The sequence below is a fragment of the Pristiophorus japonicus genome, chromosome 19 (assembly GCF_044704955.1).
Source record: "Pristiophorus japonicus isolate sPriJap1 chromosome 19, sPriJap1.hap1, whole genome shotgun sequence".
Classification (NCBI taxonomy): domain Eukaryota; kingdom Metazoa; phylum Chordata; class Chondrichthyes; family Pristiophoridae; genus Pristiophorus; species Pristiophorus japonicus.
Window position 1 is genome coordinate 35,285,625 of NC_091995.1, and position 27,986 is coordinate 35,313,610.

Below are 27,986 nucleotides of genomic sequence, written 5' to 3' on the forward strand. Positions count from 1 at the left end.
ATTTTTATTTATTTATCATTTTATTATATATATATATTTCTTTTCCTTGTTTTTTTCTCTTTCCCACTGCAGCTGTCGATGATTCTACCATCTCCATTTACAGCCTATCTAGACTCATCTTTTGTTTCTTAACTCGTCCCATTACCATCTCTTTTTGCCTCGCATCATCATACCTTTTGTCTCTTAATCTCTCCTGCCTTCCGCCCAACCACATACCTTCCCTTTTGTTCTTTCCTCCCCTCCCCCCTTTCCCTGTCCCTACACTTGTTTACAATCTGTTAAATCTCTAACTTTTTCCAGTTCTGACAAAGGGTCATCGAGCTGAAAGATTAACTCTGTCTCTCTCTCTCTCCACAGGTGCTGCTCTGACATACTGAGTGTTTCCAATATTCTCTGTTATTTTTAATAAGAACATAAGATATAGGAGCAGGAGTAGGCCATTCGGCCCCTCGAGCCTGTTCCGCCATTCAGTGAGATCATGGCTAAACTTCTTCTCTGACTCCATTTTCCAGCACTATCCACATAATCCCTTGATTCCCTTAATTTCTAAAAATCTATCGATCTCAGCCTTGAATATATTCAATGACTGAGCATCCATAGCCCTCTGGGGCAGAGAATTCCAAAGATTCACCACCCTCGAGTTGAAGAAATTCCTCCTCCTCTCAGTCCTAAATGGCTGACCCCTTATTCTGAGACTGTGACCCCTGGTTCTAGACTCCCCAGCCAGGGGTAACATCCTCCCTGCATCTAACCTGTCAAGCCTTATAATAATTTTGTTTGTTTCAATAAGCTCACCTCTCATTCTTCTAAACTCCAGAGAATATAGGCCTAGTCTACTGGATCTCTGCTCATAGGACAAACCCTCGAATCAGTCTGGTGAACCTTCGTTGCACTGCCTTGTGGCAAGTATATCCTTCCTTCGGTAAGGAGACCAAAACTGTACACAATACTCCAGGTGTGGTCTCACCAGGGCCCTTTGTAGTTGCAGTAAGATGTCTTTACTCTTATACAGGTACTCAAATCCTCTTGTAATAAAGGAGAATATACTATTTAATTGCTTGCTGTACCTGCATGTTAACTTTCGATGATTTGTGTACAAGGATAGCCAGGTCCCTCTGAACACCAACATTTCCCAATCTCTCACCATTTAAAAAATACTCTGCTTTACTATTTTTCCAACCAAAGTGGATAACTTCACACTTCTCCACATTATATTCCATTTGCCATGTTCTTGCCCACTCAATCAGACTACCTATATCCCCTTAAAGCCTCTTTGCACCCTCCTCACAACTTACATCCCCACCTAGCTTTGTATCGTCATTGTATTATTTTTTTGTTTAAACGAACAAACTGAGTCTTACATTTCCGATTGGATGTTGATTTCACCACTGTGCACTGAATTTGCATCGGTTTGTTCGTTCATGCTTGCCAAAACAGTGCCCTCTGAATCCTGGAACACAAGAAACGACATCTGTAGTTCATTGACTGCAGTGACAGGAAACTGACGCAAACATCAAACGTGAGGGGAAATTCTGATATCAGGGACAAGGGTTAATGTTGAAAACATGTTGATCATTGTTATCTGAGTTTTGCGGTTAACCTCATCTGTTTGTACAACTGCTCCAACGCAAAGAGCATGAAGAGGCCAGGCGCAGGCAGCGGAAGGAGCGCGCGGCAAACTGGCCCCACTGACCTCCTCCCCCGACGAATGTCTGTCCCACCTGTAACAGGGTCTGTGGCTCTCGTATTGGACTGTTCAGCCATCAAAGAACTCACTTTGGGAGTGGAAGCAAGTCTTCCTCGATTCCGAGGGACTGCCTATGATAATGACGATGTTCCAATGGAATCATAACAGTTTTCCTTTACAGCTCAGAGCTTCGCACAATGCTACATCTGCTGTGGCTCAGTGGGTAGCACATTCACCTTTGAGTCAGAAGGTTGTGGGTTCAAATCCCACTCCAGGAACATGAGCACATAAATCTAGGCTGACACTCCAGTGCAATGCTGCACTGTTGGAGGTGCCTTCTTTTGGATGACATTTTAAACCGAGGTCCCATCTGCTCTCTCAGGTGCATGTAAAAGATCCCATGGCACTATTTTGAAGAAGAGCAGAGAAGTTATCCCCGGTGTCCTGGGGCAAATATTTATCCCTCAATCAACATAACAAAAACAGATTCGCTGGTCATTATCATATTGCTGTTTGTGGGAGCTTGCTGTGCACATTGCCGCCTTTCACACATCATCATCATAGACAGTCCCTCGGAATCGAGGAAGACTTGCTTCCACTCGAAAAATGTTAGGTGGCTGAACAGTCCAATTCGAGAACTACAATCCCTGTCACAGGTGGGACAGATAGTCGTTGAGAGAAGGAGTGGGTGGGACTCAATTGCCATATGCTCTTCCCGCTGCCTGCGCTTGATTTCTGCATGCTCTCGGCGATGAGACTCGAGGTGCTCAGTGCCCACCCGGATACACTTCCTCCACTTAGGGCGGTCTTTGGCCAAGGACTTCCAAGTGTCGGTGGGGATGTTGCACTTTATCAGGAAGGCTTTGAGGGTGTCCTTGTAATGTTTCCTCTACCCACCTATGGCTCGTTTGCCGTGAAGGAGTTCCGAGTAGAGCGCTTGCTTTGGGAGTCTCGTGTCTGGCATGCGAACAATGTGGCCTGCCCAACGGAGCTGATCAAGTGTGGTCAGTGCTTCGATGCTGGGGATGTTGGCCTGGACAAGGGCCTAATGTTGGTGCGTCTGTCCTCCCAGGGGATTTTCAGGATCTTGCGGAGACATCTTTGGTGGTATTTCTCCAGCGACTTGAGGTGTCTACCACAGCATTCTACCCGTCACCACCTCAATAAAACCCCAGCACTGCACGAGGTAGAAAAAGCCATAAGACAGCTTAAGAACAACAAGGCGACAGAAACGGATGGAATCCCCGCTGAGGCACTGAAGTATGGCAGAGAGGCACTGCTGGCGCGAATACATGTCCTCATCTCTCAGCTGGAGGGAGGAGAGCATGCCGGGAGATCTCAGAGATGCAGTGATCGTGAGCATCTTTAAAAAATGGGACGTCCGACTGTGGCAACTACAGAGGAATCTCCCTGTTATCAGCCACTGGGAAAGCTGTCATTAGAGTTCTCCTCAACAATCTTCTCCCAGTGGCTGAGGAGCTCCTCCGGAGTCACAGTGCGGATTTCGTCCCCTACGGGGCACAATGGACATGATCTTTACAGCGTGACAGCTGCAGAAAAAATGCAGGGAACAGCGCTAGCCCTTATACATGACCTTCTTCGCCCTTACAAAGGCCTTTGACACTCAACCGCGAGGGTCTATGGAGCGTCCTCCTCTGTTTCGGATGCCCCCAAAAGTACGTCACCATTCTCCGCCTGCTCCACGGCAATATGCAGGCCGCGATCCTTACCAACGGATCCATCACAGACCCAATCCATGTCCGGACCGGGGTGAAGCAGGGCTGCATCATTGCCCCAACCCTCTTCTCAATCTTCCTCGCTGCCATGCTCCACCTCACAGTCAACAAACTCCCTACCTTTCCCACATTACAACAGTGACTACACTTCAAAAAATACTTCATTGGCTGGAAAGTGCTTTGAGGTGCCCTGTGGTCTTGAAAGGCGCTATATAAATGCAAGTCTTTCTTTCGATTTAAAGGCTTCCCTCCGGTTGGTGCATGGGATTCAAGAACAAGACGTGAGGTCGACCTCTGACTAAATACAGAAGTGGTTCAGAGGGAGGGTTCGGGCCCACATCGACTGGTCACTGATTAACCAGGAGTTCAATTCAGCTTCTCGGCAGGTCCACCTCTGCTAAACCCTCTCATGGGGATCTAGATTAAATAGTTGGTAATCACCAAGACCTGGTAGACAGCACTGAGTTTGGCCATGTAGGACATATAATGAATCATTGGTTAGACCTCAGCAAGTGGATTGCGTCCAATTCTGGGCACCACACTTTAGAAAGGCTGTCAAGGCCTTGGAGAGGGTGCAGAGGAGACTTTTTTTTTTATTCGTTCCAAGATGTGGGTGTCGCTGGCAAGTCCAGCATTTATTGCACATCCCTAATTACCCTTGAGAAGGTGGAGGTGAGCCGTCTTCTTGAACTGCTGCAGTCCGTGTGGTGAAGGTGCTCCCACAATGCTGTTAAGGAGGGAGTTCCAGGATTTTGACCCAGCGACGATGAAGGAACGGCTTCTTGAGTGTTGTTGGAGCTGCACTCATCCAGGCAATTGGAGAGTATTCCATCACACTTGTGCCTTGTCGTTAGTGGAAGGGCTTTGGGGAGTCAGGAGGTGAGACACTCACCGCAGAATACCCGGCCTCTGACCCACTCTTGTTGCCACAATATTCATGTGGCTGGTCCAGTTAAGTTTCTGGTCAATGGTGACCCCAGGATACTTATAGTAAGAGATTCGGCGATGGTAATGCCATTAAATATCAAGGGGCGGTGGTTAGACTCTCGCTTGTTGGAGCTGGTCATTGCCTGGCACTTGTGTGACGTGAATCTACATTAACGACTTGGATGTGCGGGAAGTGTACTCTGCTGCAGCTCCTGGCAGACCGCATTGCGGCACTGGAACTGCGGGTGGATTCACTCTGGAGCATGCGCGATGCTGAGGATGCCGTGAATAGCACGTTTAGTGAGTTGGTCTTACCGCAGGTAAAGGTTACACAGACAGATAGGGAATGGATGACCAACAGGAAGAGCAGTGGAAGGAAGGTAGTGCAGAGGTCCCCTGCAGTCATTCCCCTCCAAAACAGATACACCGCTTTGGGTATTGTTGGGGGGGTGACTCATCAGGGCAGGGCAGCAGCAGCTAAGTCCATGGGACCGTGGGCAGCTCTGCTGCACAGGAGGGCAGGAAAAAGAGTGGGAGAGCTATAGTGGTAGAGATTCTATTGTAAGGGGAACAGATAGACGTTTCTACAGCCGCAATTGAGACTCCAGGATGGTATGTTGCCTCCCTGATGCAAGGGTCAAGGATGTCTCGGAGCGGCTGCAGGGCATTTTGAAGGGGGAGGGTGAACAGCCAGTTGTCGTGGTGCATATAGGTATCAACGATATAGGTAAAAAATGGGATGAGGTCCTACAAGCTGAATTTAGGGAGCTAGGAGTTAAATTAAAAAGTAGGGCCTCAAAGGTAGTAATCTCAGGATTGCTACCAGTGCCATGTGCTAGTCAGAGTAGGAATCGCAGGATAGCTCAGATGAAAACGTGGCTTGAGGAGTGGTGCAGAAGGAAGGGATTCAAATTCCTGGGACATTGGAACTGGTTCTGGGGGAGGTGGGACCAGTATAAACCGGACGGTCTGCACCTGGATAGGACTGGAACCAATGTCCTAGGGGGAGTGTTTGCTAGTGCTGTTGGGGAGGGGTTAAACTAATATGGCAGGGGGATGGGAACCTATGCAGGGAGACAGAGGGAAATAGAATGGGGGCAGAAGCAAAAGATAGAAGGAAGAAAAGTAAAAGTGGGGGGCAGAGAAACCCAAGGCAAAAATCAAAAAGGGTCACATTGCAGCAAAATTGTAAAAGGGCAAAGTGTGTTAAAAAGACAAGCCTGAAGGCTCTGTGCCTCAATGCGAGGAGTATTCATAATAAGGTGGACGAATTAACTGCACAGGCAGCAATTAATGAATATGATGTAATTGGCATCATGGAGATATGGCTCCAGGGTGACCAAGGCTGGGAACTCAACATCCAGGAAAAAGAGGTGGGGTGGCGTTGCTGGTTAAAGAGGAAATTAACGCAATAGTAAGGAAGGACATTAGCTTGGATGATGTGGAGTCTGTATGGGTGGAGTGCGGAATACCAAAGGGCAGAAAACGCTAGTGGGAGTTGTGTACAGACCACCAAACACTAGTAGTGAGGTTGGGGATAGCATCAAACAAGAAATTAGGGATGCATGCAATAAAGGTACAGCAGTTAACATGGGCGACTTTAATCTACATATAGATTGGGCTAACCAAACTGGTAGCAATACAGTGGAGTAGGATTTCCTGGAGTGTATTAGGGGTGGTTTTCTGGACCAAAATGTCGAGGAACCAACTCGAGGGCTGGCCATCCTAGACTGGGTGATGTGTAATGAGAAAGAACTAAATTACAATCTTGTTGTGCGAGGCCCCTTGGGGAAGAGTGACCATAATATGGTAGAATTCTTTATTAAGCTGAAGAGTGACACAGTTAATTCAGAGACGAGAGTCCTGAACTTGGTGAAAGATAATTTCGATGGTATGAGACGTGAATTGGCTAGAATAGACTGGCGAGTGATACTTAAAGGGTTGATGGTGGATAGGCAATGGCAAACATTTAAAGATCACATGGATGAACTTCAACAATTGTACATCCCTGTCTGGAGTAAAAATAAAACGGGGAAGGTGGCTCAACCGTGGCTAATAAGGGAAATTAGGGATAGTGTTAAATCCAAGGAAGAGGCATATAAATTGGTCAGAAAAAGCAGAAAACCTGAGGACTGGGAGAAATTTAGAATTCAGCAGAGGAGGACAAAGGGTTTAATTAGGAGGGGGAAAATAGAGTATGAGAGGAAGCTTGTTGGGAACATAAAAACTGACTGCAAAAGCTTCTATAGATATGTGAAGAAAAAAAGATTAGTGAAGACAAACGTAGGTCCCTTGCAGTCAGATTCAGGTGAATTCATAATGGAGAACAAAGAAATGGCAGACCAGTTGAACAAATACTTTGGTTCTGTCTTCATGAAGGAAGACACAAATAACCTTCTGGAAATACCAGGGGGCCGAGGGTCTAGTGAGAAGGAGGAACTGAAGGAAATCCTTATTAGTCAGGAAATTGTGTTCGGGAAATTGATGGGATTGAAGGTCGATAAATCCCCGGGGCCTGATAGTCTGCATCCCAGAGTACTTAAGGAAGTGGCCCTAGAAATAGTGAATGCATTGGTGATCATTTTCCAACAGTCTATCGACTCAGGATCAGTTCCTAAGGACTGGAGGGTAGCTAATGTAACACCACTTTTAAAAAAGGGAGAGAGAGAGAAAACGAGTAATTATAGACTTGTTAGCCTGACATCAGTGGTGGGGAAAATTTTGGAATCAATTATTTAGGATCCAATAGCAGCGCATTTGGAAAGCAATGGCAGGATCGGTCCAAGTCAGCATGGATTTATGAAGGGGAAATCATGCTTGACAAATCTACTGGAATATTTTGAGGGTGTAACTAGTAGAGTGGACAAGGGAGAACTAGTGGATGTGGTTTATTTGGACTTTCAAAAGGCTTTTGACAAGGTCCCACACAAGAGATTGGTCTGTAAAATTAAAGCACATGGTATTGGGGATCATGTACTGACGTGTATAGAGAACTGGTTGGCAGACAGGAAGCAGAGAGTCGGGATAAACGGATCCTTTTCAGAATGGCAGGCTGTGACTAGTGGGGCTCAGTGCTGGGACCCCAGTTAATTACAATATACATTAATAATTTGGATGAAGGAATTGAGTGTAATATCTCCAAGTTTGCAGATGACGCTAAGCTGGGTGGCGGTGTGAGCTGTGAGGAGGACGCTAAGAGACTGCAGGGTGACTTGGACAGGTTAAGTGAGTGGGCAAATATGGCAGATGCAGTTTAATGTGGATAAATGTGAGGTTATCCACTTTGGGGGCAAAAACACGAAGGCAGAATATTATCTGAATGGCGGCAGATTAGGAAAAGGGGAGGTGCAACGAGACCTGGGTGTCATGGTACATCAGTCATTGAAAGTTGGCATGCAGGTACAGCAGGCGGTGAAGAAGGCAAATGTTATGTTGGCCTTCATAGCTAGGGGTTTTGAGTATAGGAGCAGGGAGGTCTTACTGCAGTTGTACAGGGCCTTGGTGAGGCCTCACCTGGAATATTGTGTTCAGTTTTGGTCTCCTAATCTGAGGAAGGACATTCTTGCTTTTGAGGGAAGGTTCACCAGACTGATTCCCGGGATGGCTGGACTGACATATGAGGAGAGACTGGATCGACTGGGCCTTTATTCACTGGAGTTTAGAAGAATGAGAGGGGATCTCATAGAAACATATAACATTCTGATGGGACTGGACAGGTTAGATGCAGGAAGAATGTTCCCGATGTTGGGAAGTCCAGAACCAGGGGACACAATCTAAGGATAAGGGCTAAGCCATTTAAGACTGAGATGAGGAGAAACGTCTTCACCCAGAGAGTTGTTAACCTGTGGAATTCCCTGCCGCAGAGAGTTGTTGATGTCAGTTCATTGGATATATTCAAGAGGGAGTTAGATATGGCCCTTACGGCTAAAGGGATCAAGGGGTATGGAGAGAAAGCAGAATAGGGGTACTGAGGGAATGATCAGCCATGATCTTATTGAATGGTGGTGCAGGCTTGAAAGGCTGAATGGCCTACTCCTGCACCTATTTTCTATGTTTCTATGTTTCTATGAAGTGACCAAGTGTAACGTAGCCAAGTTTGCTGATGATACAAAGACGGGAGGAAAAGCAATGTGTGAGGAGGACACAAAAAACCTGCAAAAGGACATAATGAGGCTAAGTGAGTGGGCAAAAATTTGGCAGATGTGGAAAGTGTGAGGTCATGCACTTTGGCAGAAAAAATCAAAGAGCAAGTTGTTATTTAAATGGAGAAAGATTGCAAAGTGCCGCAGTACAGCGGGACCTGGGGGTCCTGGTGCATGAAACACAAAAGGATAGTATGCAGGTACAGCACATGATCAGGAAGGCCAATGGAATCTTGGCCTTTATTGCGAAGGGGATGGAGTATAAAAGCAGAGAAGTCTTGCTACAGCTATACAGGGTATTGGTGAGGCCACATCTGGAATACTGCGTGCAGTTTTGGTTTCCATATTTAAGAAAGGATATACTTGTGTTGGAGGTTGTTCAGAGAAGGCTCACTCGGTTGATTCCGGAGATGAGGGGGTTGACTTATGAGGAAAGATTGAGTAGGTTGGGCCTCAACTCATTTGAACTCAGAAGAATGAGAAATGATCTTATTGAAACGTATAAGATTATGAGGGGGCTTGACAAAGTGGATGCAGAGAGGATGTTTCCACTGATGGGGGAGACTAGAACTAGGGGGCATAATCTTAGAATAAGGGTACGCCCATTTAAAGCTGAGATGAGGAGGAATTTCTTCTCTCAGAGGGTTGTAAATCTGTGGAATTCGCTGCCTCAGAGAGCTGTGGAGGCTGGGTCATTGAATATATTTAAGACAGAAATAGACAGTTTCTTAAAAGATAAGGGGATAAGGGGTTATGGAAGCAGGCGGGGAAGTGGACCTGAGTCCATGATCAGATCAGCCATGATCATATTAAATGACGGAGCAGGCTCGAGGGGCTGAATGGCCTACTCCTGCTCCTATTTCTTATGAATGTTACTTGCCACTTATCACTTACTAGAATGGTACTAGCGATGAGTTATGTGGAAAAACTGGCAAAGCTGGGTTTGATCTTATTGAATGGCAGAGCAGGTTCACGGGGCTGCATGACTTACTCCTGCTCCTATGTCTTATGCTCTTATGTTCTCTTTGGGGCAGAGAATGTTAAGGGGTGGTTTTATCGAGATGTTAAAAATTATGAAGGATGTTGATAGCGTCGATTGGGAGAAATTGCTTCAACTGGCAGGAGGGTCGGTAACCAGAAGACACAGGTTTAAAGTAATTGCCTAAAGAACTAGAGGGGGAGATGAGGAGAATAACTTTTACACAGCGAGCTGTTGCGATCTAGAATGCATTGCCTGAACGGCCGATGGAAGCAGATTCAATCGTACAAGAATCGGATAAATACTTGAAGGGGAAACATTTGCACTGCTATGGGGAAAGAGCAGAGGGAGTAATTGTAATCGGATAGCTCTTCCAAAGAACCGGCACAGGTAAAAATGGGCTGAATGGTCTCATTCTGTGCATCGGCTCCCGGTTCAGCAACGCCTCGATTTCAAAATTCTCATCCTTATTTTCAAACCCCGCGCCCCTCCCGATCTCTGTAATCTCCTCTAGCCCCAGAACCTCCCCCCGAGATGTCTGCGCTCCTCTAATTCTGCCCTCCTGAGCATCCCTGATTATAATCGCTCAACCATCGGTGGACGTGCCTTCTGTTGCCCATGCTCCAAGTTCTGGAATTCCCTGCAGAAACCTCTCTGCCTCTCTACTTCTCTTTCCTCCTTTCAGACTCTCCTTAAAACATACCTCTTCGACCAAATTTTTGGTCATCTACCCGAATTTCTCCTTATGTGGCTCGGTGTCAAATTTTTCATCTCATAACACTCCTGTGAAGCGCTTTGGGGCGTTTCACTATGTTAAAGTTGTTTATGTTGTATGATTCTATGATTACGGTACTAATAAGCTGCAAGATTCACTATGCTGGTTCCTTGCACCACACTGAAGGCATACAATCATTGTGTACAAAATGTGACTTGGGATGACAACTGCTGGAAAGTTTTGCCTACAACAACAACTTGTATTTATATAGTGCCTTTAACAGAGTAAAACATCCCAAGGCGCCTCACAGGAGCGTTATTAGTGAAAACAAATAAATTTGACACCGAGCTTATAAGAAGAAATTATGGCAGATGACCAAAAGCTTGGTCAGAGAGGTAGGTTTTAAGGAGCACCTTGAAGGAGGAAAGAGAGGTAGAGAGGCGGAGAGGTTTAGGGAGGGAGTTCCTTCTGTTACCTTGGGGCCTCGGCAACAGAAGACATGGCCACCAATGGTTCATCAATTATAATCAGGGATTCTCAAGAAGCCAGAATTAGAGGAATGAAGACATTTCGGGGTGCGGGGGGGGGGGGGTTGTGGGGCTGGAGGAGATTCCAGAGATAGGGAGGGGCGAGGCCATGGAGGGATTTGTAAACCAGGATGAAAATTTTGAAATCGAGGCATTGCTTAACTGGGAGCCAATGTAGGTCAGCGAGCACAGCGGGACTTGGTGCGAGTTAGGAAATGGGCAGCCGAGTTTTGGATGACCTCAAGTTGACGTGGGGTAGAATGTGGGAGGCCAGCCAAGAATAGTCAAGTCTAGAGGTAACAGAGGCATGGATGAGGGCTTCAGCAGCAGATGCGCTGAGGCAGGGGCGGAGACCGGCGATGTTACGGAGGTGGAAATAGGCGGTTTTAGTTAGGCAGGCCAAGCATGACCAATCCAGCAGGATTTGGCTTGCACAGAGGGAAGCTCAACATCTCCAGCAAGTCTGGTGCGTGCCGATGCTGCTGTGAGATGACAGGTGGCAATGAACTCACACCTCTTATGATGAGCTGTGGTGCCCAACCTTCCACCTCTGAGGGGCATGTTGGCCACCTGGCAAGTGCCAGCACGCAACTTACATCGAGTGTACAGCATTGAAACAGGCGACTCGACACAACTGGCCTACCTCCTTTGATGTTCCGCACGAGCCAACTTCTCAGTTGCCTAGCCAAAACATTCACACCTTTGGAGGCAGTAAGAGGGGTGTCTTTAGAACATAAGAGCATAAGAAATAGGAGCAGGAGTCGGCCATTCGGCCCCTCGAACCTGCTCCGCCATTCAGCAAAATCATGGCTGATCTTGTACCTCAACTCCTCTTTCCTACACTATCCCCATATCCCTTGATTCCCTTAATATCCAAAAACCTATTGATCTCTGTCTTGAATCGATTCAACGACTGAGCCTCCACTGCCCCCTGCTGGAGAGAATTCCAAAGATTCACCACCCTTCGGGTGAGGAAGTTTCTCCTCATCTCAGTCCTAAATGGCCGACTTCTTATTCTGAGACTGTGACCCCTGGTTCTAGATTCCCCAGGCAGGGGAAACATCCTCCCTGCATCTACCCTGACAAGCCCCGTAACGACATTGTATATTTCAATGAGATCACCTCTCATTCTTCTAAACTCTAGAGAATATAGGCCTAGTCTAGGGCGGCTCTCCAAGGTAACCCACCTGGCGAGGGAGAATTCAGAAGCAAGCCAGCTCTCTGTGGCGGACTCAGGGTCCAGTACGTGAAGGAGACAGGTCTGCAGACACCTGGGAGTCCCTGGCCAAAGACCGCTGTAAGTAGAGGAAGTGCATCCGGGAGGGCGCTGAGCACCTCGAGTCTCGTCGCCCGGAGCATGCGGAAAACAAGCGCAGGCAGCGGAAGGAGCATGCGGCAAACCAGTCCCACATACCCTTTCTGTCAACAACTATCTGCCCCACCTGTGACAGAGACTGCGGTTCTCATACTGGGCTGTACAGCCACCTCAGAGCTCATGTTAAGAGTGGAAGCAAGTCTTCCTCGATTCCGAGGGACTGACTTCACCACTGATGGTTGACATGCTTACTGGAGGAAACTCAAAGGGTTAGACCTGCCTCTCCGCACTGAGCTAAACTGGATTGGTCCCTACAGGACGATTATACGTCTGTCTCAGAAATGCTACTTGTGTAAAGTTCTTTTCGGCCCTGAATTCCCGGCTCCGACAGACGGGTATGAGGTGTGCATACGCCCGTGGGGCCCCAAAGTTCTGGGTTCATGCGCCTAAATCCAGAACTTGTGATCTGTCAAGAAACCTCTTGACAGATTGGCTATTTGTCAGTGAATGCCTAACGAATGCCTGTGAAATTCTGAGAACTGAAACAAGCAGGGGGTAAGGCCTGCTTTTATTAGCGCAGGCCTTTTAAATATGTACATTTATTTTTCAAAAAATTAATTTTTTGTTTTAAATAATTAAAATCCCATTTTGAGTCATTTTTAACATGCGATATTTTAAAATAAAATTATTTTAAGTGTTCGTATATTTTTTGACGATGTAACTAATTATGCTGCACTTTTTTTGACAGGCAGAGGGGGAGGGGCTTGACAGGCACCTGTCAAGCCCCGCCCCCTCCCCCATGCCCGTACTGCACTTTTTTGAACGACAGGCAACAAGCCCCGCCCCCCCTGTCAAGCTCCACCCCCCCCTTCCTAGCCCGGGGCACTTTGGCTGGGGGTGGCATGCAGTTGGACTGGGTTAAGGCACTTTGGCTGGGGGAGGGATGTACTTGGACTGGAGTAAGGCACTTCAACTGGGGGAGGCATGCACTTCAGCTGGGGAAGGGATGCACTTGGATAACCCTTGCCACTGGACCAAGACCGAGCTCGGTCAAGCCCGTGCGGTGGCTGGTGTGCAACGGATACCCCATCTTAAAAAAATCCACACACAGGCATCTTCCACCCTTCAGGATGCAGTACGGGATCTGGAATATCAGGTCCTTCATTGAAACACTTGTGAACGCATCCCCTTTCGGCATGGAAGCAGGTCATCCTCGATATGAGGGATTGTCTATGATGATGATGATGATGGTGCACTTGGACTGGGGTAAGGCACTTTGGCTGGGGGAGGCAGCACTTGCATTGGGGTAAGACACTTTGGCTGGGTGGAGGGATGTACTTGGACTGGGGTAAGGCACTTTGGCTGGGGGAGGCAGCACTTGGACTGGGGCAAGGCACTTTGGCAAGGGGAGCGATGTACTTGGACTGGGGTAAGGCACTTTGGCTGGGGGAGGCAGCACTTGGACTGGGGCAAGGCACTTTGGCAGGGGGAGGCAGCACTTGGACTGGGGCAGGGCACTTTGGCTGGGGGAGGCAGCACTTCCATTGGGGTAAGACACTTTGGCTGGGGGAGGGATGTACTTGGACTGGGTTAAGGCACTTTGGCTGGGGGAGGCAGCACGTGGACTGGGGTAAGGCACTTTGGCTGGGGGAGGCAGCACTTGCATTGGGGTAAGACACTTTGGCTGGGGGAGGGATGTACTTGGACTGGGGTAAGACACTTTGGCTGGGGGAGGGATGTACTTGGACTGGGGTAAGGCACTTTGGCTGGGGGAGGGAAGTACTTGGACTGGGGTAAGGCACTTTGGCTGGGGGAGGGATGTACTTGGACTGGGGTAAGGCACTTTGGCTGGGGGAGGGAAGTACTTGGACTGGGGTAAGGCACTTTGGCCGGGAGGGATGTACTTGGACTGGGATAAGATACTTTGGCTGGGGGAGGCAGCACTTGGACTGGGGTAAGGCACTTTGGCTGGGGGAGGCAGCACTTGGACAGGGTTAAGGCACTTTGGCTAGGGGAGGCAGCACTCGGACTGGGGTAAGTTCTTTGGCTGGGGGAGGGATGTACTTTGACTGGCGTAAGACACTTTGGCTGGGGGAGGGATGTACTTGGACTGGGGTAAGGCACTTTGGCTGAGGGAGGCAGCACTTGGACTGGGGTAAGGCACTTTGGCTGGGGGAGGCAGCACTTGGACTGGGGTAAAGCACTTTGGCTGGGGGAGGGATGTACTTGGACTGGGGTAAGGCACTTTGGCTGAGGGAGGCAGCACTCAGACTGGGGTAAGGCACTTTGGCTGGGGGAGGCAGCACTTGCATTGGGGTAAGACACTTTGGCTGGGGGAGGCAGCACTTGGACTGGGGTAAAGCACTTTGGCTGGGGGAGGCAGCACTTGGACAGGGTTAAGGCACTTTGGCTTGGGGAGGCAGCATTCGGACTGGGGTAAGGTCTTTGGCTGGGGGAGGCAGCACTTGGACTGGGGTAAGACACTTTGGCTGAGGGAGGCAGCATTTGGACTGGGGTAAGGCACTTTGGCTGGGGGAGGCAGCACTTGGACTGGGGTAAAGCACTTTGGCTGGGGGAGTGATATACTTGGACTGGGGTAAGGCACTTTGGCTGTGGGAGGCAGCACTTGCATTGGGGTAAGACACTTTGGCTGGGGGAGGCAGCACTTGGACTGGGGTAAAGCACTTTGGCTAGGGGAGGCAGCACTCAGACTGGGGTAAGGCACTTTGGCTGGGGGAGGCAGCACTTGCATTGGGGTAAGACACTTTGGCTGGGGGAGGCAGCACTTGGACTGGGGTAAAGCACTTTGGCTGGCGGAGGCAGCACTTGGACAGGGTTAAGGCACTTTGGCTTGGGGAGGCAGCATTCGGACTGGGGTAAGGTCTTTGGCTGGGGGAGGCAGCACTTGGACTGGGGTAAGACACTTTGGCTGAGGGAGGCAGCACTTGGACTGGGGTAAGGCACTTTGGCTGAGGGAGGCAGCACTTGGACTGGGGTAAGGCACTTTGGCTAGGGGAGGCAGCACTTGGACTGGGGTAAGGCACTTTGGCTAGGGGAGGCAGCACTCGGACTGGGGTAAGGCACTTTGGCTGGGGGAGGCAGCACTCGGACTTGGGTAAGGTCTTTGGCTGGGGGAGGGAAGTACTTGGACTGGGGTAAGACACTTTGACTGGGTGAGGCAGCACTTGGACTGGGGTAAGACACTTTGGCTAGGGGAGGCAGCACTTGGACTGGGGTAAGGCACTTTGGCTAGGGGAGGCAGCACTCGGACTGGGGTAAGGCACTTTGGCTGGGGGAGGCAGCACTCGGACTGGGGTAAGGTCTTTGGCTGGGGGAGGGAAGTACTTGGACTGGGGTAAGACACTTTGACTGGGTGAGGCAGCACTTGGACTGGGTTAAGGCACTTTGGCTGGGGGAGGGAAGTACTTGGACTGGGGTAAGGCACTTTGGCTGGGGGAGGCAGCACTTGGACTGGGTTAAGGCACTTTGGCTGGGGGAGGGAAGTACTTGGACTGGGGTAAGGCACTTTGGCTGGGGGAGGCAGCACTCGGACTGGGGTAAGGCACTTTGGCTGGGGGAGGGAAGTGCTTGGACTGGGGTAAGGCACTTTGGCTGAGGGAGGCAGCATTTGGTCTGGGGTAAGGCACTTTGGCTAGGGGAGGGAAGTATTTGGACTGGGGTAAGGCACTTTGGCTGAGGGAGGCAGCATGTGGACTGGGGTAAGGCACTTTGGCTGGTGGAGGCAGCACTCGGACTGGGGTAAGGCACTTTGGCTGAGGGAGGCAGCACTTGGACTGGGGTAAGGCACTTTGGCTGGGGAAGACAGCACTTTGGCTGGGGGAGGGAAGTACTTGGACTGGGGTAAGGCACTTTGGCTGGGGGAGGCAGCATGTGGACTGGGGTTAGGCACTTTGGCTGGGGGTGGGAAGTACTTGGACTGGGGTAAGGCACTTTGGCTGGGGGTGGGAAGTACTTGGACTGGGTTAAGGCACTTTGGCTGGGGGAGGCAGCACTTGGACTGGGGTAAGGCACTTTGGCTGAGAGAGGCAGCACTTGGACTGGGGTAAGGCACTTTTGCTGGGGGAGGCAGCACTTGGACTGGGTTAAGGCACTTTGGCTGGGGGAGGCAGCACTTGGACTGGGGTAAGGCACTTTGGCTGGGGGAGGCAGCACTTGGACTGGGGTAAGGCACTTTGGCTGGGAAAGGGATGTACTTGGACTGGGGTACGGGACTTCGGCTGGGGAAGGGATGTACTTGGATTGGGGTAAGGCACTTCGGCTGGGGGAGGGATGTACTTGGACTGGGGTACGGGGCTTTGGCTGGGGGAGGGAAGTACTTGGACTGGGGTAAGACACTTTGACTGGGTGAGGCAGCACTTGGACTGGGGTAAGGCACTTTGGCTAGGGGAGGCAGCACTTGGACTGGGGTAAGGCACTTTGGCTAGGGGAGGCAGCACTCGGACTGGGGTAAAGCACTTTGGCTGGGGGAGGCAGCACTCGGACTGGGGTAAGGTCTTTGGCTGGGGGAGGGAAGTACTTGGACTGGGGTAAGACACTTTGACTGGGTGAGGCAGCACTTGGACTGGGGTAAGGCACTTTGGCTGGGGGAGGGAAGTACTTGGACTGGGGTAAGGCACTTTGGCTTGGGGAGGCAGCATTCGGACTGGGGTAAGGTCTTTGGCTGGGGGAGGCAGCACTTGGACTGGGGTAAGACACTTTGGCTGAGGGAGGCAGCACTTGGACTGGGGTAAGGCACTTTGGCTGAGGGAGGCAGCACTTGGACTGGGGTAAGGCACTTTGGCTAGGGGAGGCAGCACTTGGACTGGGGTAAGGCACTTTGGCTAGGGGAGGCAGCACTCGGACTGGGGTAAGGCACTTTGGCTGGGGGAGGCAGCACTCGGACTTGGGTAAGGTCTTTGGCTGGGGGAGGGAAGTACTTGGACTGGGGTAAGACACTTTGACTGGGTGAGGCAGCACTTGGACTGGGGTAAGACACTTTGGCTAGGGGAGGCAGCACTTGGACTGGGGTAAGGCACTTTGGCTAGGGGAGGCAGCACTCGGACTGGGGTAAGGCACTTTGGCTGGGGGAGGCAGCACTCGGACTGGGGTAAGGTCTTTGGCTGGGGGAGGGAAGTACTTGGACTGGGGTAAGACACTTTGACTGGGTGAGGCAGCACTTGGACTGGGTTAAGGCACTTTGGCTGGGGGAGGGAAGTACTTGGACTGGGGTAAGGCACTTTGGCTGGGGGAGGCAGCACTTGGACTGGGTTAAGGCACTTTGGCTGGGGGAGGGAAGTACTTGGACTGGGGTAAGGCACTTTGGCTGGGGGAGGCAGCACTCGGACTGGGGTAAGGCACTTTGGCTGGGGGAGGGAAGTGCTTGGACTGGGGTAAGGCACTTTGGCTGAGGGAGGCAGCACTTGGTCTGGGGTAAGGCACTTTGGCTAGGGGAGGGAAGTATTTGGACTGGGGTAAGACACTTTGGCTGAGGGAGGCAGCACTTGGACTGGGGTAAGGCACTTTGGCTGGGGAAGACAGCACTTTGGCTGGGGGAGGGAAGTACTTGGACTGGGGTAAGGCACTTTGGCTGGGGGAGGCAGCATGTGGACTGGGGTTAGGCACTTTGGCTGGGGGTGGGAAGTACTTGGACTGGGGTAAGGCACTTTGGCTGGGGGTGGGAAGTACTTGGACTGGGTTAAGGCACTTTGGCTGGGGGAGGCAGCACTTGGACTGGGGTAAGGCACTTTGGCTGAGAGAGGCAGCACTTGGACTGGGGTAAGGCACTTTTGCTGGGGGAGGCAGCACTTGGACTGGGTTAAGGCACTTTGGCTGGGGGAGGCAGCACTTGGACTGGGGTAAGGCACTTTGGCTGGGGGAGGCAGCACTTGGACTGGGGTAAGGCACTTTGGCTGGGAAAGGGATGTACTTGGACTGGGGTACGGGACTTCGGCTGGGGAAGGGATGTACTTGGATTGGGGTAAGGCACTTCGGCTGGGGGAGGGATGTACTTGGACTGGGGTACGGGGCTTTGGCTGGGGGAGGGAAGTACTTGGACTGGGGTAAGACACTTTGACTGGGTGAGGCAGCACTTGGACTGGGGTAAGGCACTTTGGCTAGGGGAGGCAGCACTTGGACTGGGGTAAGGCACTTTGGCTAGGGGAGGCAGCACTCGGACTGGGGTAAAGCACTTTGGCTGGGGGAGGCAGCACTCGGACTGGGGTAAGGTCTTTGGCTGGGGGAGGGAAGTACTTGGACTGGGGTAAGACACTTTGACTGGGTGAGGCAGCACTTGGACTGGGGTAAGGCACTTTGGCTGGGGGAGGGAAGTACTTGGACTGGGGTAAGGCACTTTGGCTGAGGGAGGCAGCATGTGGACTGGGGTAAGGCACTTTGGCTGGGGGAGGCAGCACTCGGACTGGGGTAAGGCACTTTGGCTGAGGGAGGCAGCACTTGGACTGGGGTAAGGCACTTTGGCTGGGGAAGACAGCACTTTGGCTGGGGGAGGGAAGTACTTGGACTGGGGTAAGGCACTTTGGCTGGGGGAGGCAGCATGTGGACTGGGGTTAGGCACTTTGGCTGGGGGTGGGAAGTACTTGGACTGGGGTAAGGCACTTTGGCTGGGGGTGGGAAGTACTTGGACTGGGTTAAGGCACTTTGGCTGGGGGAGGCAGCACTTGGACTGGGGTAAGGCACTTTGGCTGAGGGAGGCAGCACTTGGACTGGGGTAAGGCACTTTTGCTGGGGGAGGCAGCACTTGGACTGGGTTAAGGCACTTTGGCTGGGGGAGGCAGCACTTGGACTGGGGTAAGGCACTTTGGCTGGGGGTGGGAAGTACTTGGACTGGGGTAAGGCACTTTGGCTGGGAGATGCATGCACTTGGTTAACCCTTGCCATTGGACCAAGACCTAACTCTGTCATGCCCGTGTAGTGGCTGGTGTGCAACGGCATTAAAAAAATCCACCCACAGGCATCTTCCAGTCTTTAGGATGTAGTTCGGGATCTGAAATAATAGAAACACCTGTGAACTCATCCCTTTTTGGCGTGGAAGTGGGTCATCCTCGATACAAGGGACTGCCTATGATGATGATGATGATGCACTTGGACTGGGGTAAGACACTTTGGCTGGGAAAGGGATGTACTTGGACTGGGGTACGGGACTTTGGCTGGGAAAGGGATGTACTTGGACTGGGGTACGGGACTTCGGCTGGGGAAGGGATGTACTTGGATTGGGGTAAGGCACTTCGGCTGGGGGAGGGATGTACTTGGACTGGGGTACGGGGCTTTGGCTGGGGAAGGGATGTACTTGGATTGGGGTATGGGACTTTGGCTGGGAAAGGGATGTACTTGGATTGGGGTACGGGACTTTGGCTGGGAAAGGGATGTACTTGGATTGGGGTACGGGACTTTGGCTGGGGACGGGATGTACTTGGATTGGGGTAAGGCACTTCGGCTGGGGAAGGGATGTCCATGGACTGGGGTACATGACTTTGGCTGGCCCTTGCTGTCTTCTGGGGAGTTCTGTCCTCTATTGCTTCAGGAAGTCAAAGTGGATCGAGTTACAATTTGCAAAGTCAGTGAGACCTTGGGATGGGCGGTTCCAGTGACACATTCCTGTGAACCTTCAGGGTGTGGCTTATCCTCCAAGGAGACCAATCAGAAACAAAGGGTGGAGCATGGTGGCCATTTTTGTAGTACAAATAAGCACGTTCATTTTTTGGGGCATTCCCATTCATACATGTTGATTCCGTATATACGGAACATACCACAACTATGAATGGGAATACCCCTACTTGGATTGGTTGGTCTGCCCCCACATGATCCCAAGGATGTGTGTGAAGCGCTTAAGTCCCTGGGCTATGTGGGCCTCCACACAGGCCCTCATGTACAGGTCCAGGAAATCAAGTCTCCAAACCTCCGGGACCACCAGGTAAGTTCGTAAAATTTTTCAGGTCAGAGGCCACCTCCCCATGGGAAGCCTCCGACTGCAATTCCTGAGCCAATAACTTGGTTGGGAGATTCTTCAACATGTCCCTGGGTATTTCACAGAAAGAGGAATTTTTTGAGGACGAGATTGAAACATGGCCTCAGCTGTAAAAGGAACATGAACTTATGGCCTGAAAATCCTGGCCTCCCCAGGTCCGTACGGAGTGTGTACGGGCCCGGGAAACATAGAAACATTGAAAATAGGTGCAGGAGTAGGCCATTCTGCCCTTCGAGCCTGCACCACCATTCAATATGATCATGGCTGATCATGCAACTTCAGTACTCCACCCCAGCCTTCTCTCCATACCCCTTGATCCCTTTAGCCATAAGGGCCACATCTAACTCACTTTTGAATATATCTAACGAATTGGCCTCAACAACTTTCTGTGGTAGAGAATTCCACAGGTTCACAATTCTCTGGGTGAAGAAGTTTCTCCTCATCTCAGTCCTAAATGGCTTACCCCTTATCCTTAGACTGTGACCCCTTGTTCTGGACTTCCCCAACATCGGGAACATTCTTCCTGCATCTAAGCTGGCCAATCCCGTCAGAATTTTATATGCTTCTCTGAGATCTCCTCTCATTTTTCTAAATTCCAGTGAATATAAGCCTAGTCGATCCAATCTTTCTTCACATGTCAGTCCTACCATCCCGGGAATCAGTCTGGTGAACCTTCGCTGCACTCCCTCAATAGCAAGAATGTCCTTCCTCAGATTAGGAGACCAAAACTGAACACAATACTCAAGGTGTGGTCTCACCAAGGCCCTGTACCACTGCAGCAAGACCTTCCTGCTCCTATACTCAAATCCCCTAGCTACGAAGGCCAACATGCCATTTGCGTTCTTCACCGCCTGCTGTACCTGCATGCCAACTTTCAATGATTGATGTACCATGGCACCCAGGACTCGTTGCACGTCCCCTTTTTACTAATCTGCCACCATTCAGAAGGCATCACAAAAGCCGGTTTTCAGCACACAATGCGCATGCGCTGAAAACCGGCTTTTCCGATCTGTCAAGTTGGAGCTTGACAGATCGCACGCATCTCAGGAGCGAGGACATTTGCAAGGGCAAGCTTGTGGTATTTACCCATATCTTGCCCAGCAAATGTCCTCAAAACTCTTGTGCTTGATAAAAGTCGGTGAATAGCTGACTTTTACAGGTCTAAGAGTTTTAAAACATATAAAAACATTAAAATAAAATTTAAAAAACACATTTTATTGTTAAAAACCCTGCCCACTAAGGTAAGTTTATTTTAAACCATAATTTAAAAAACTTTTTTAAAACTCTGAATTTTTTTTTCTCTAAGACATTTATTAACTTTAATTTCATTTAATTTTAATTATGTGAGGCGTGTTTTTTATTTTTTATTATGGTGTTTAGTGTGTTTTTTTCCTCATTAACAGCAATGAGAACATGCTTTTACAGGTCTAAGAGTTTTAAAACATATAAAAACATTAAAATAAAATTTAAAAAACACATTTTATTGTTAAAAACCCTGCCCACTAAGGTAAGTTTATTTTAAACCATAATTTAAAAAACTTTTTTAAAACTCTGAATTTTTTTTTCTCTAAGACATTTATTAACTTTAATTTCATTTAATTTTAATTATGTGAGGCGTGTTTTTTATTTTTTATTATGGTGTTTAGTGTGTTTTTTTCCTCATTAACAGCAATGAGAACATGCTTTTACAGGTCTAAGAGTTTTAAAACATATAAAAACATTAAAATAAAATTTAAAAAACACATTTTATTGTTAAAAACCCTGCCCACTAAGGTAAGTTTATTTTAAACCATAATTTAAAAAACTTTTTTAAAACTCTGAATTTTTTTTTCTCTAAGACATTTATTAACTTTAATTTCATTTAATTTTAAGTTCCCATTGCTATTAATGAGAAAGCTGTGGAACACTGTACCTGATTGGTTGAGCAGTGACTGCACCTTCTGGGTGGGAACCTGGAGGACGGGAGCACACTTCGCAGCGTGGGAAGAGAAGGCCTCCCCACCGGAATCCCACGCTCCTCCAGGGCCACCAGGTACTTTCGTAGAAATGTTTCAGGTTGGAGGCGTTCGCCCGAGGGAAGCCTCCGACCGCAATTTCAGCCCCAGTATATGGGGCCACCATTCATCATGACCCTATATTGATAAGCTTATTTGTGATCATTTGGGAGATAGTTCCAATAAACAATAAGGGCATGTATTGGCGGACAGGCTATGCTTAAAAGCTAATCCTATCTATAAAGAAAGACTTGGATTTATAAAGCGCCTTTCATGACCATCGGATGTCTCAAAGTTCATTACAGCCAATTAAATACTTTTGGCGTGCGGTCGATGTTGTCATGTGGGAAATAATTTGCACACAGCAAGCTTCCACAAACAGCAAATTGATAATGACCCAGATAATCTGTTTTTTTATGCAGGCCAGGACACCGGGGCTAACTCCCCTGTTCTTCTTCAAAATCATGCCATGGGATCTTTTACATCCACCTGAGAGAGCAGACAGGATCTGGGTTTAACGTCTTATCTGAAAGACAACACCTCTGACAGTGCAACACTCCCTCAGCACTGCATTGGGAGAGCCAGCCTAGGTTTATGTGCTCAAGTCCCTGGAGTGGGACTTGAACCCACAACCTTCTGACTCAGAGGCAATAGTGCTGCCCACTGAGCCACAGCTAATGCTCGATAGATAGATGCATTAATTTACACATACATATATATAGTGATTGGGTCGTGTATGGAACGATACAATACCGCCAAGAAAGAAGAGAGTGAGACCATCACTTACCAATACTTCCACCATGATAGTGCAATCTATGGGTTTCATCTCTTGGTCAAGAGTAAAGATTCGGTATCGTACTGAAAACAAATTGAATTTAAAATCATTTTAAACAATCACTACTTTTAAAAGAAGTTGTTCAGAGTGACAGCTACACTGTCAAAACCTTGCGAGAGTCTCTCCAATCCGAGAGCTTCACACAGAAATACTATAACCGCCCCCCCCAGTACAATCCTAAAGTTCATTCAATAATCCATCTGAACACTCTGTCGTTGCCTTCATGGAAGAGCGGGAATGGGAATCCCGTGGGACTCGATTTTGAGTTGGGGACTGCAGGAGAGTCCAGTTTAATGTTCAGTTTGGCGAGATTCGTGATTGTGCAAAGAAGCATTGCTCTGTTTAATAAGGGGAGGAGAATAAACCTTAACGGGCATTTTAAATATAAGATAAACGATCATTATAAGACTGCATGGATGTTTTATTCAGAAAGGAATTTAAAGATAGTATTTTATGATCAGATCGCTAAGTACAATAGATTAGTATATAGAATCATAGAATGGTTACAGCACGCAAGAAGGCCATTCGGCCCATCGAGTTCGTGCCGGATATCTGCAAGAGCACTTCAGCTAGTCCCTCTCCCCCACACTTTGCACATAGTCCTGCAAGTTTTTTTCTTTCAGGGACTTATCTAATTCTCTTTTGAAAGCCGGGAATGCGTTTCCCCCACCACCCTTTCAGGCAGTGCATTCCGGATCATAACCACTCGCTGTGTAAAAAAAGTTTATTCTTACGTCGCCTTTGGTTCTTTTGCCAATCACCTTAAATCTGTGTCCTCTGGTTCTCGATCCTACTGCCAATGGGAACAGTTTCTCTCTATCCACTCTGTCCGGACCCCTCAGGATTTTGAACACCTCCATTAAATCTCCTCTCAACCTTCTCTGCTCCAAGGAGAACAACCCCAGCTTCTCCAGTCTATCCATATAACTGAAACCCCTCATCCCTGGAACCATTCTTGTAAATTTTTCTGCATCCTAAGTAAGTCTTTCACATCCTTCCTAAAGTGCAGTGCCCAGAATTCGACACAATATTCTAGGTGAGGCCGAACCAGTGTTTTATACAGTGTTTTATACAGGTTCATCATAATTTCCACACTTTTGAACTCTATTCATGAAGCCTAGGATCCCGTTAGCTTTCTTAACCTTCAACGATTTGTGCACACATACCCCCAGGTCTCTCTGTTCATGCATCCCCTTTAGGATTAAACCCTTTAGTTCATATTGCCTCTCCTCATTCTTTCTACCAACATGTATCACTTCACACCTTTCTATGTTAAATTTCATCTGCCACGTGTCCACCCATTTCAGCCTGTCTATGTCATTTTGAAGTCTACCGTTATCCTCCTCACTGTTCACTATACTTCCAAGTTTTGTGTCATCTGCAAATTTTAAAATTGTGCCCTGTACACAAGAAAAGCAGTGGTCCTAGAACCGACTCCTGGGGAACACCACTGAATATCTTCCACCAGTCTGAAAAACAACCGTTCCCCACCACTCTCTGTTTCCTGTCACTTAGCCAATTTTGTATCCAAGCTGCCACTGTCCCTTTTATTCCATGGGCTTCATCTTTGCTGGTGAGCCTATTATGTGGCATTTTGTCGAACGCCTTTTGGAAATCCATGCACACCATGAGGTTGCCCGCATTAACCCTCTTTGTTACCTCATCCAAAAACTCAATCAAGTTGGTTAAACACTATTTGCCCGTAACAAATTTGTGCTGGCTTTTCTTAATGAATCCGCACCTGTCCAAGTGACTGTTAATTTTGTCCCTGATTATTGTTTCTAAAAGCTTCTCCACTGCCAAGGTAAAACTGACCGGCCTGTAGATGCTGGGTCTATCTTTACACTCTTTTTTTGAGAACAAGTCTGTAACATTTGCAATTCTCCACTTCTCTAGCATGTCATGTGAGACAAATTATACTTCAGGTTTTGATGTTACTAAGTGATGGAGGTATGACTGTGCAGAGTGGCAGAAGTATGATACAATGGACTGATCACAGTGTTTTAATGCTGAATAAATCCAAATAATTAAAAAGACTGTGGCACACTCGCCTTTGAGTCAGTAAGTTGTGGGTTCAGGTGCCACGCCAGACACTTGACCATGTAATTTATGCTGGCATTTTGGTACAGTGCTGAAAGAGTGTTGCACCGTTGGCGGTGCTGTCCCTTAGATGAGACGTTAAACCGAGGCCCTCTCAAGTGGACAATCGCATGGCACTGTTTCGAAGAAGAGCAGGGGTCCCGGTGTCCTGGGGCCAATATTTATCCCTCAATCAACTGATGTGCTTGTCCTTTATCACATTGTAGTTTGTTGGAGCTTGCTGTGCGCAAATTGACTGCCCGCATTACAACAGTAAATACACCTCAAAAAGTACTTCATTGGCTGTAAAGTGCTTCGGGACAACCTGAGGTTTGTGAAAGGCACGATATAGAAATGCAAGTCTAACTATTTTTCATTTGCACCTTCAGCATTGTACTGGTAATTATGACTATAGCGGAGGCAGGTTGGGTTGTAAGAATACGGATCCTGTCAGCAGGGTTAACCTCAAGCTGTCAAGTTCTGAATTCCTTAACAGTCTTTCGTGATATAAGCGCCTTTTGGGTTTCGTGGGATATCGAAGTCGGGGATCCACCAGAGCCGGATTTCCATTGCTATCGTACAACAGCAGACCGAAGCTGTGCAGGAACCAAAAGCCAACATCACCCATCGCGTCCAGCGTGCAGTTCAAAGCTGGGAGGCGGGGGTAGAAAAACAAGACCAGGGATCATAGAATCATAGATCATAGTTACAGCACGGAAGAAGACCATTTGGCCTGTTGAGCCCGTGCCGACTCTCAGCTAGTCCCACTCCCTCGCCCTTACCCGTAGCCCTGAATTTTTTTCTCCTTCCGACATGTAATATAAAGCTCCAAATTGTGGACTACTGCTCCACCTAGTAGACTACTGTGGTAATGCAACTGCTAATGCTTATACAATAAAAGCATCAGGTGACTAGGTCACCTGACAAGTTCTTGTGTTAAGAGCCATCTTGTAAGTGTGTGTTTGTGAGGTCATAAGAAGTATGTCGCATTGGTGATAAGGATAGGTTAATTGGATTCTCTAGCTGATATTTTTGTTGGTGGATGATCCAGCCCAACAACAGGGAAACCTTTAGAGGTCCTTTGTTTTGCAGAACAGCTAAAAATCCAAATAAATTTCAAGCACACTTGGTCTGAAATGAGGAGTCCAGATTGCTGTGCCTATGGGAATAATAGGGTGCATGTGTGAGTTCCATCGTGACTGAGAAACTTTTGGAGCATATGTGGAGTGGTTAGAAATGTTTTTCACCGCGAATAATATTGTTGAAGTCCCCGATAATGAAAACCGTAACCGCGTGGTGTTAGAAAGAAAATGGGCTATTTTCTTGACTAAAGCAGGACCGAGGTGTATGGAACCCTGAAAAATATGCTTGTTCCCATCAAGCCAAAGGACACATCACTGATGGAGATTCACTACAATCCTGAGACCCTGGAAATTGCTGAAAGTTATCGTTTTGGAACACAAAATCAATTAACCAACGAGAGTATCAGTGAGCACATTGTAGCATTAAAAATCTATCCATTCTCTGTCATTTTGGAAACTTTCAGGACCGAGCATTGTGTGACTGCTTTGTTTGTGGGATGAAAAATGAAGCGATCAGAAGAAAGATGTTGACAACTCCTAACTTGACTTTTGATTTAGCATATCAGACATCTATGTCAATGGATATGGCCAACCAATATTCCCGAGAATTTCGTACTATTTCCAGTCGTCAGACAACTGAGGCGAATTGCCTTTCAGTTAAAAGAAAAAGGCACTTGGAGCCCCATGGCATCAGCAACTGGCCAAGGTAACAGAGCATTGAAGACCTGCTATCAGTGCCTGGGACAACACATAGCTGTCCATATGTGAGGGCAGAATGTTTCTTCTGCAAGAAAACTCGGCATCTTGCAAAGGCATGCCGACTGAAGGGTAAACCAACTTTGAATGTTCGAGGTAGAAATTCCCAGAGACTACATAGCATGGAATAAAAGCAACAGGACGAGGAGATATACATCATCCAGAGCACAAGGGTACCTAATGATTCGCAAAGTTACAGGAACCAGGATACCCATAGAAATCGACACTGGTGCATCCATGAGCGTAGTACCGGAGTCACTATATCTCGACAAGTTGAGTGATTTTCCACTGGAGAAGTCAAAGATAGAATTGCGAGGTTACTCAAGGGAGCAAATCTCTGTGGTAGGCCATATCACTGTACCGGTGAAATACAAAGATCAATTTTAGAGTTTGCATCTCTTAGTAGTGGCAGGAAACAAGCCTGCCTTACTATGTAGAAATTGGTTGGGATCACTGAAGCTGGATTGGAATGAGATTTTTCGTGTTGAAACGATATTTGCAACGAGTGATGATGTCATTAAGAATTATCCAAAGGTGTTTTGCAAGGTTTCAAGGTGATTGTCAGGGTACAGAAGGACGCTAGACTAGTTTACTGCAAGCCACGTTCCGTACCATATGCACTCAAGGAGCAAGTTAAGAAAGAACTCAAAAGACTAGAGCCTGAGAACATTATTTCTAAGATAGATCGATGTAATTGGACTACACCCATTGTTGTTGTACCTAAGGCATGTGGTAAGGTAACCATAAACCAGGTTCTAGAGGGTAATTTACCTAATACATTGCCAAATGTAGAAGATTTGTTCACAACGCTGACAGGTGGTCAGATCTTCTCAAATGCCTACTTCCAACTTGAACTAGATGAGGAGTCCAAGTCATGCTTGATTATAAACACTCATCTAGGCCTATTAGGCTATAATTTAAAGTGTCTTCCGCCCCTGCCATATTCCAAGGGGTGATGAACTAGATTCTGCAAGGCATTGAAGGGGTAGTCTGTTATTTAGATGACATATTCATTTCAACACCAAACAGGCAAATCCATAATAATGTATTGAATGAAGTGCTCAAATGGCTAGAGAAGCACAGAGCATGAGTGACTGCTTGCAAGTGTGAGTTATTTCAAAACTCAGTGGAGTATTTAGGGCACAGAGTAGACAAAGATGGTTTACATCCAACCATGGGAAAGCTGGATGCAATCAGAAATGCATCCACTCCCAAGAATGTCACTGAACTT

At 48.2% G+C, this 27,986-nt stretch overlaps 1 protein-coding gene across 1 annotated transcript in view; it reads right to left on the minus strand.

The window, feature by feature from the left end:
• The window catches only part of LOC139230171 (complement C5-like), an 80,785-nt gene that overhangs the window by 21,802 nt on the left and 30,997 nt on the right, over positions 1-27,986 (minus strand). The window contains exons 4-5 of the mRNA XM_070862013.1: positions 22,791-22,861; positions 1,362-1,450 (exon numbers count right to left, since the gene is read on the minus strand). Coding sequence (XP_070718114.1) covers positions 1,362-1,450; positions 22,791-22,861 — 160 coding nt within the window. The remainder of the gene's footprint in view (positions 1-1,361; positions 1,451-22,790; positions 22,862-27,986) is intronic.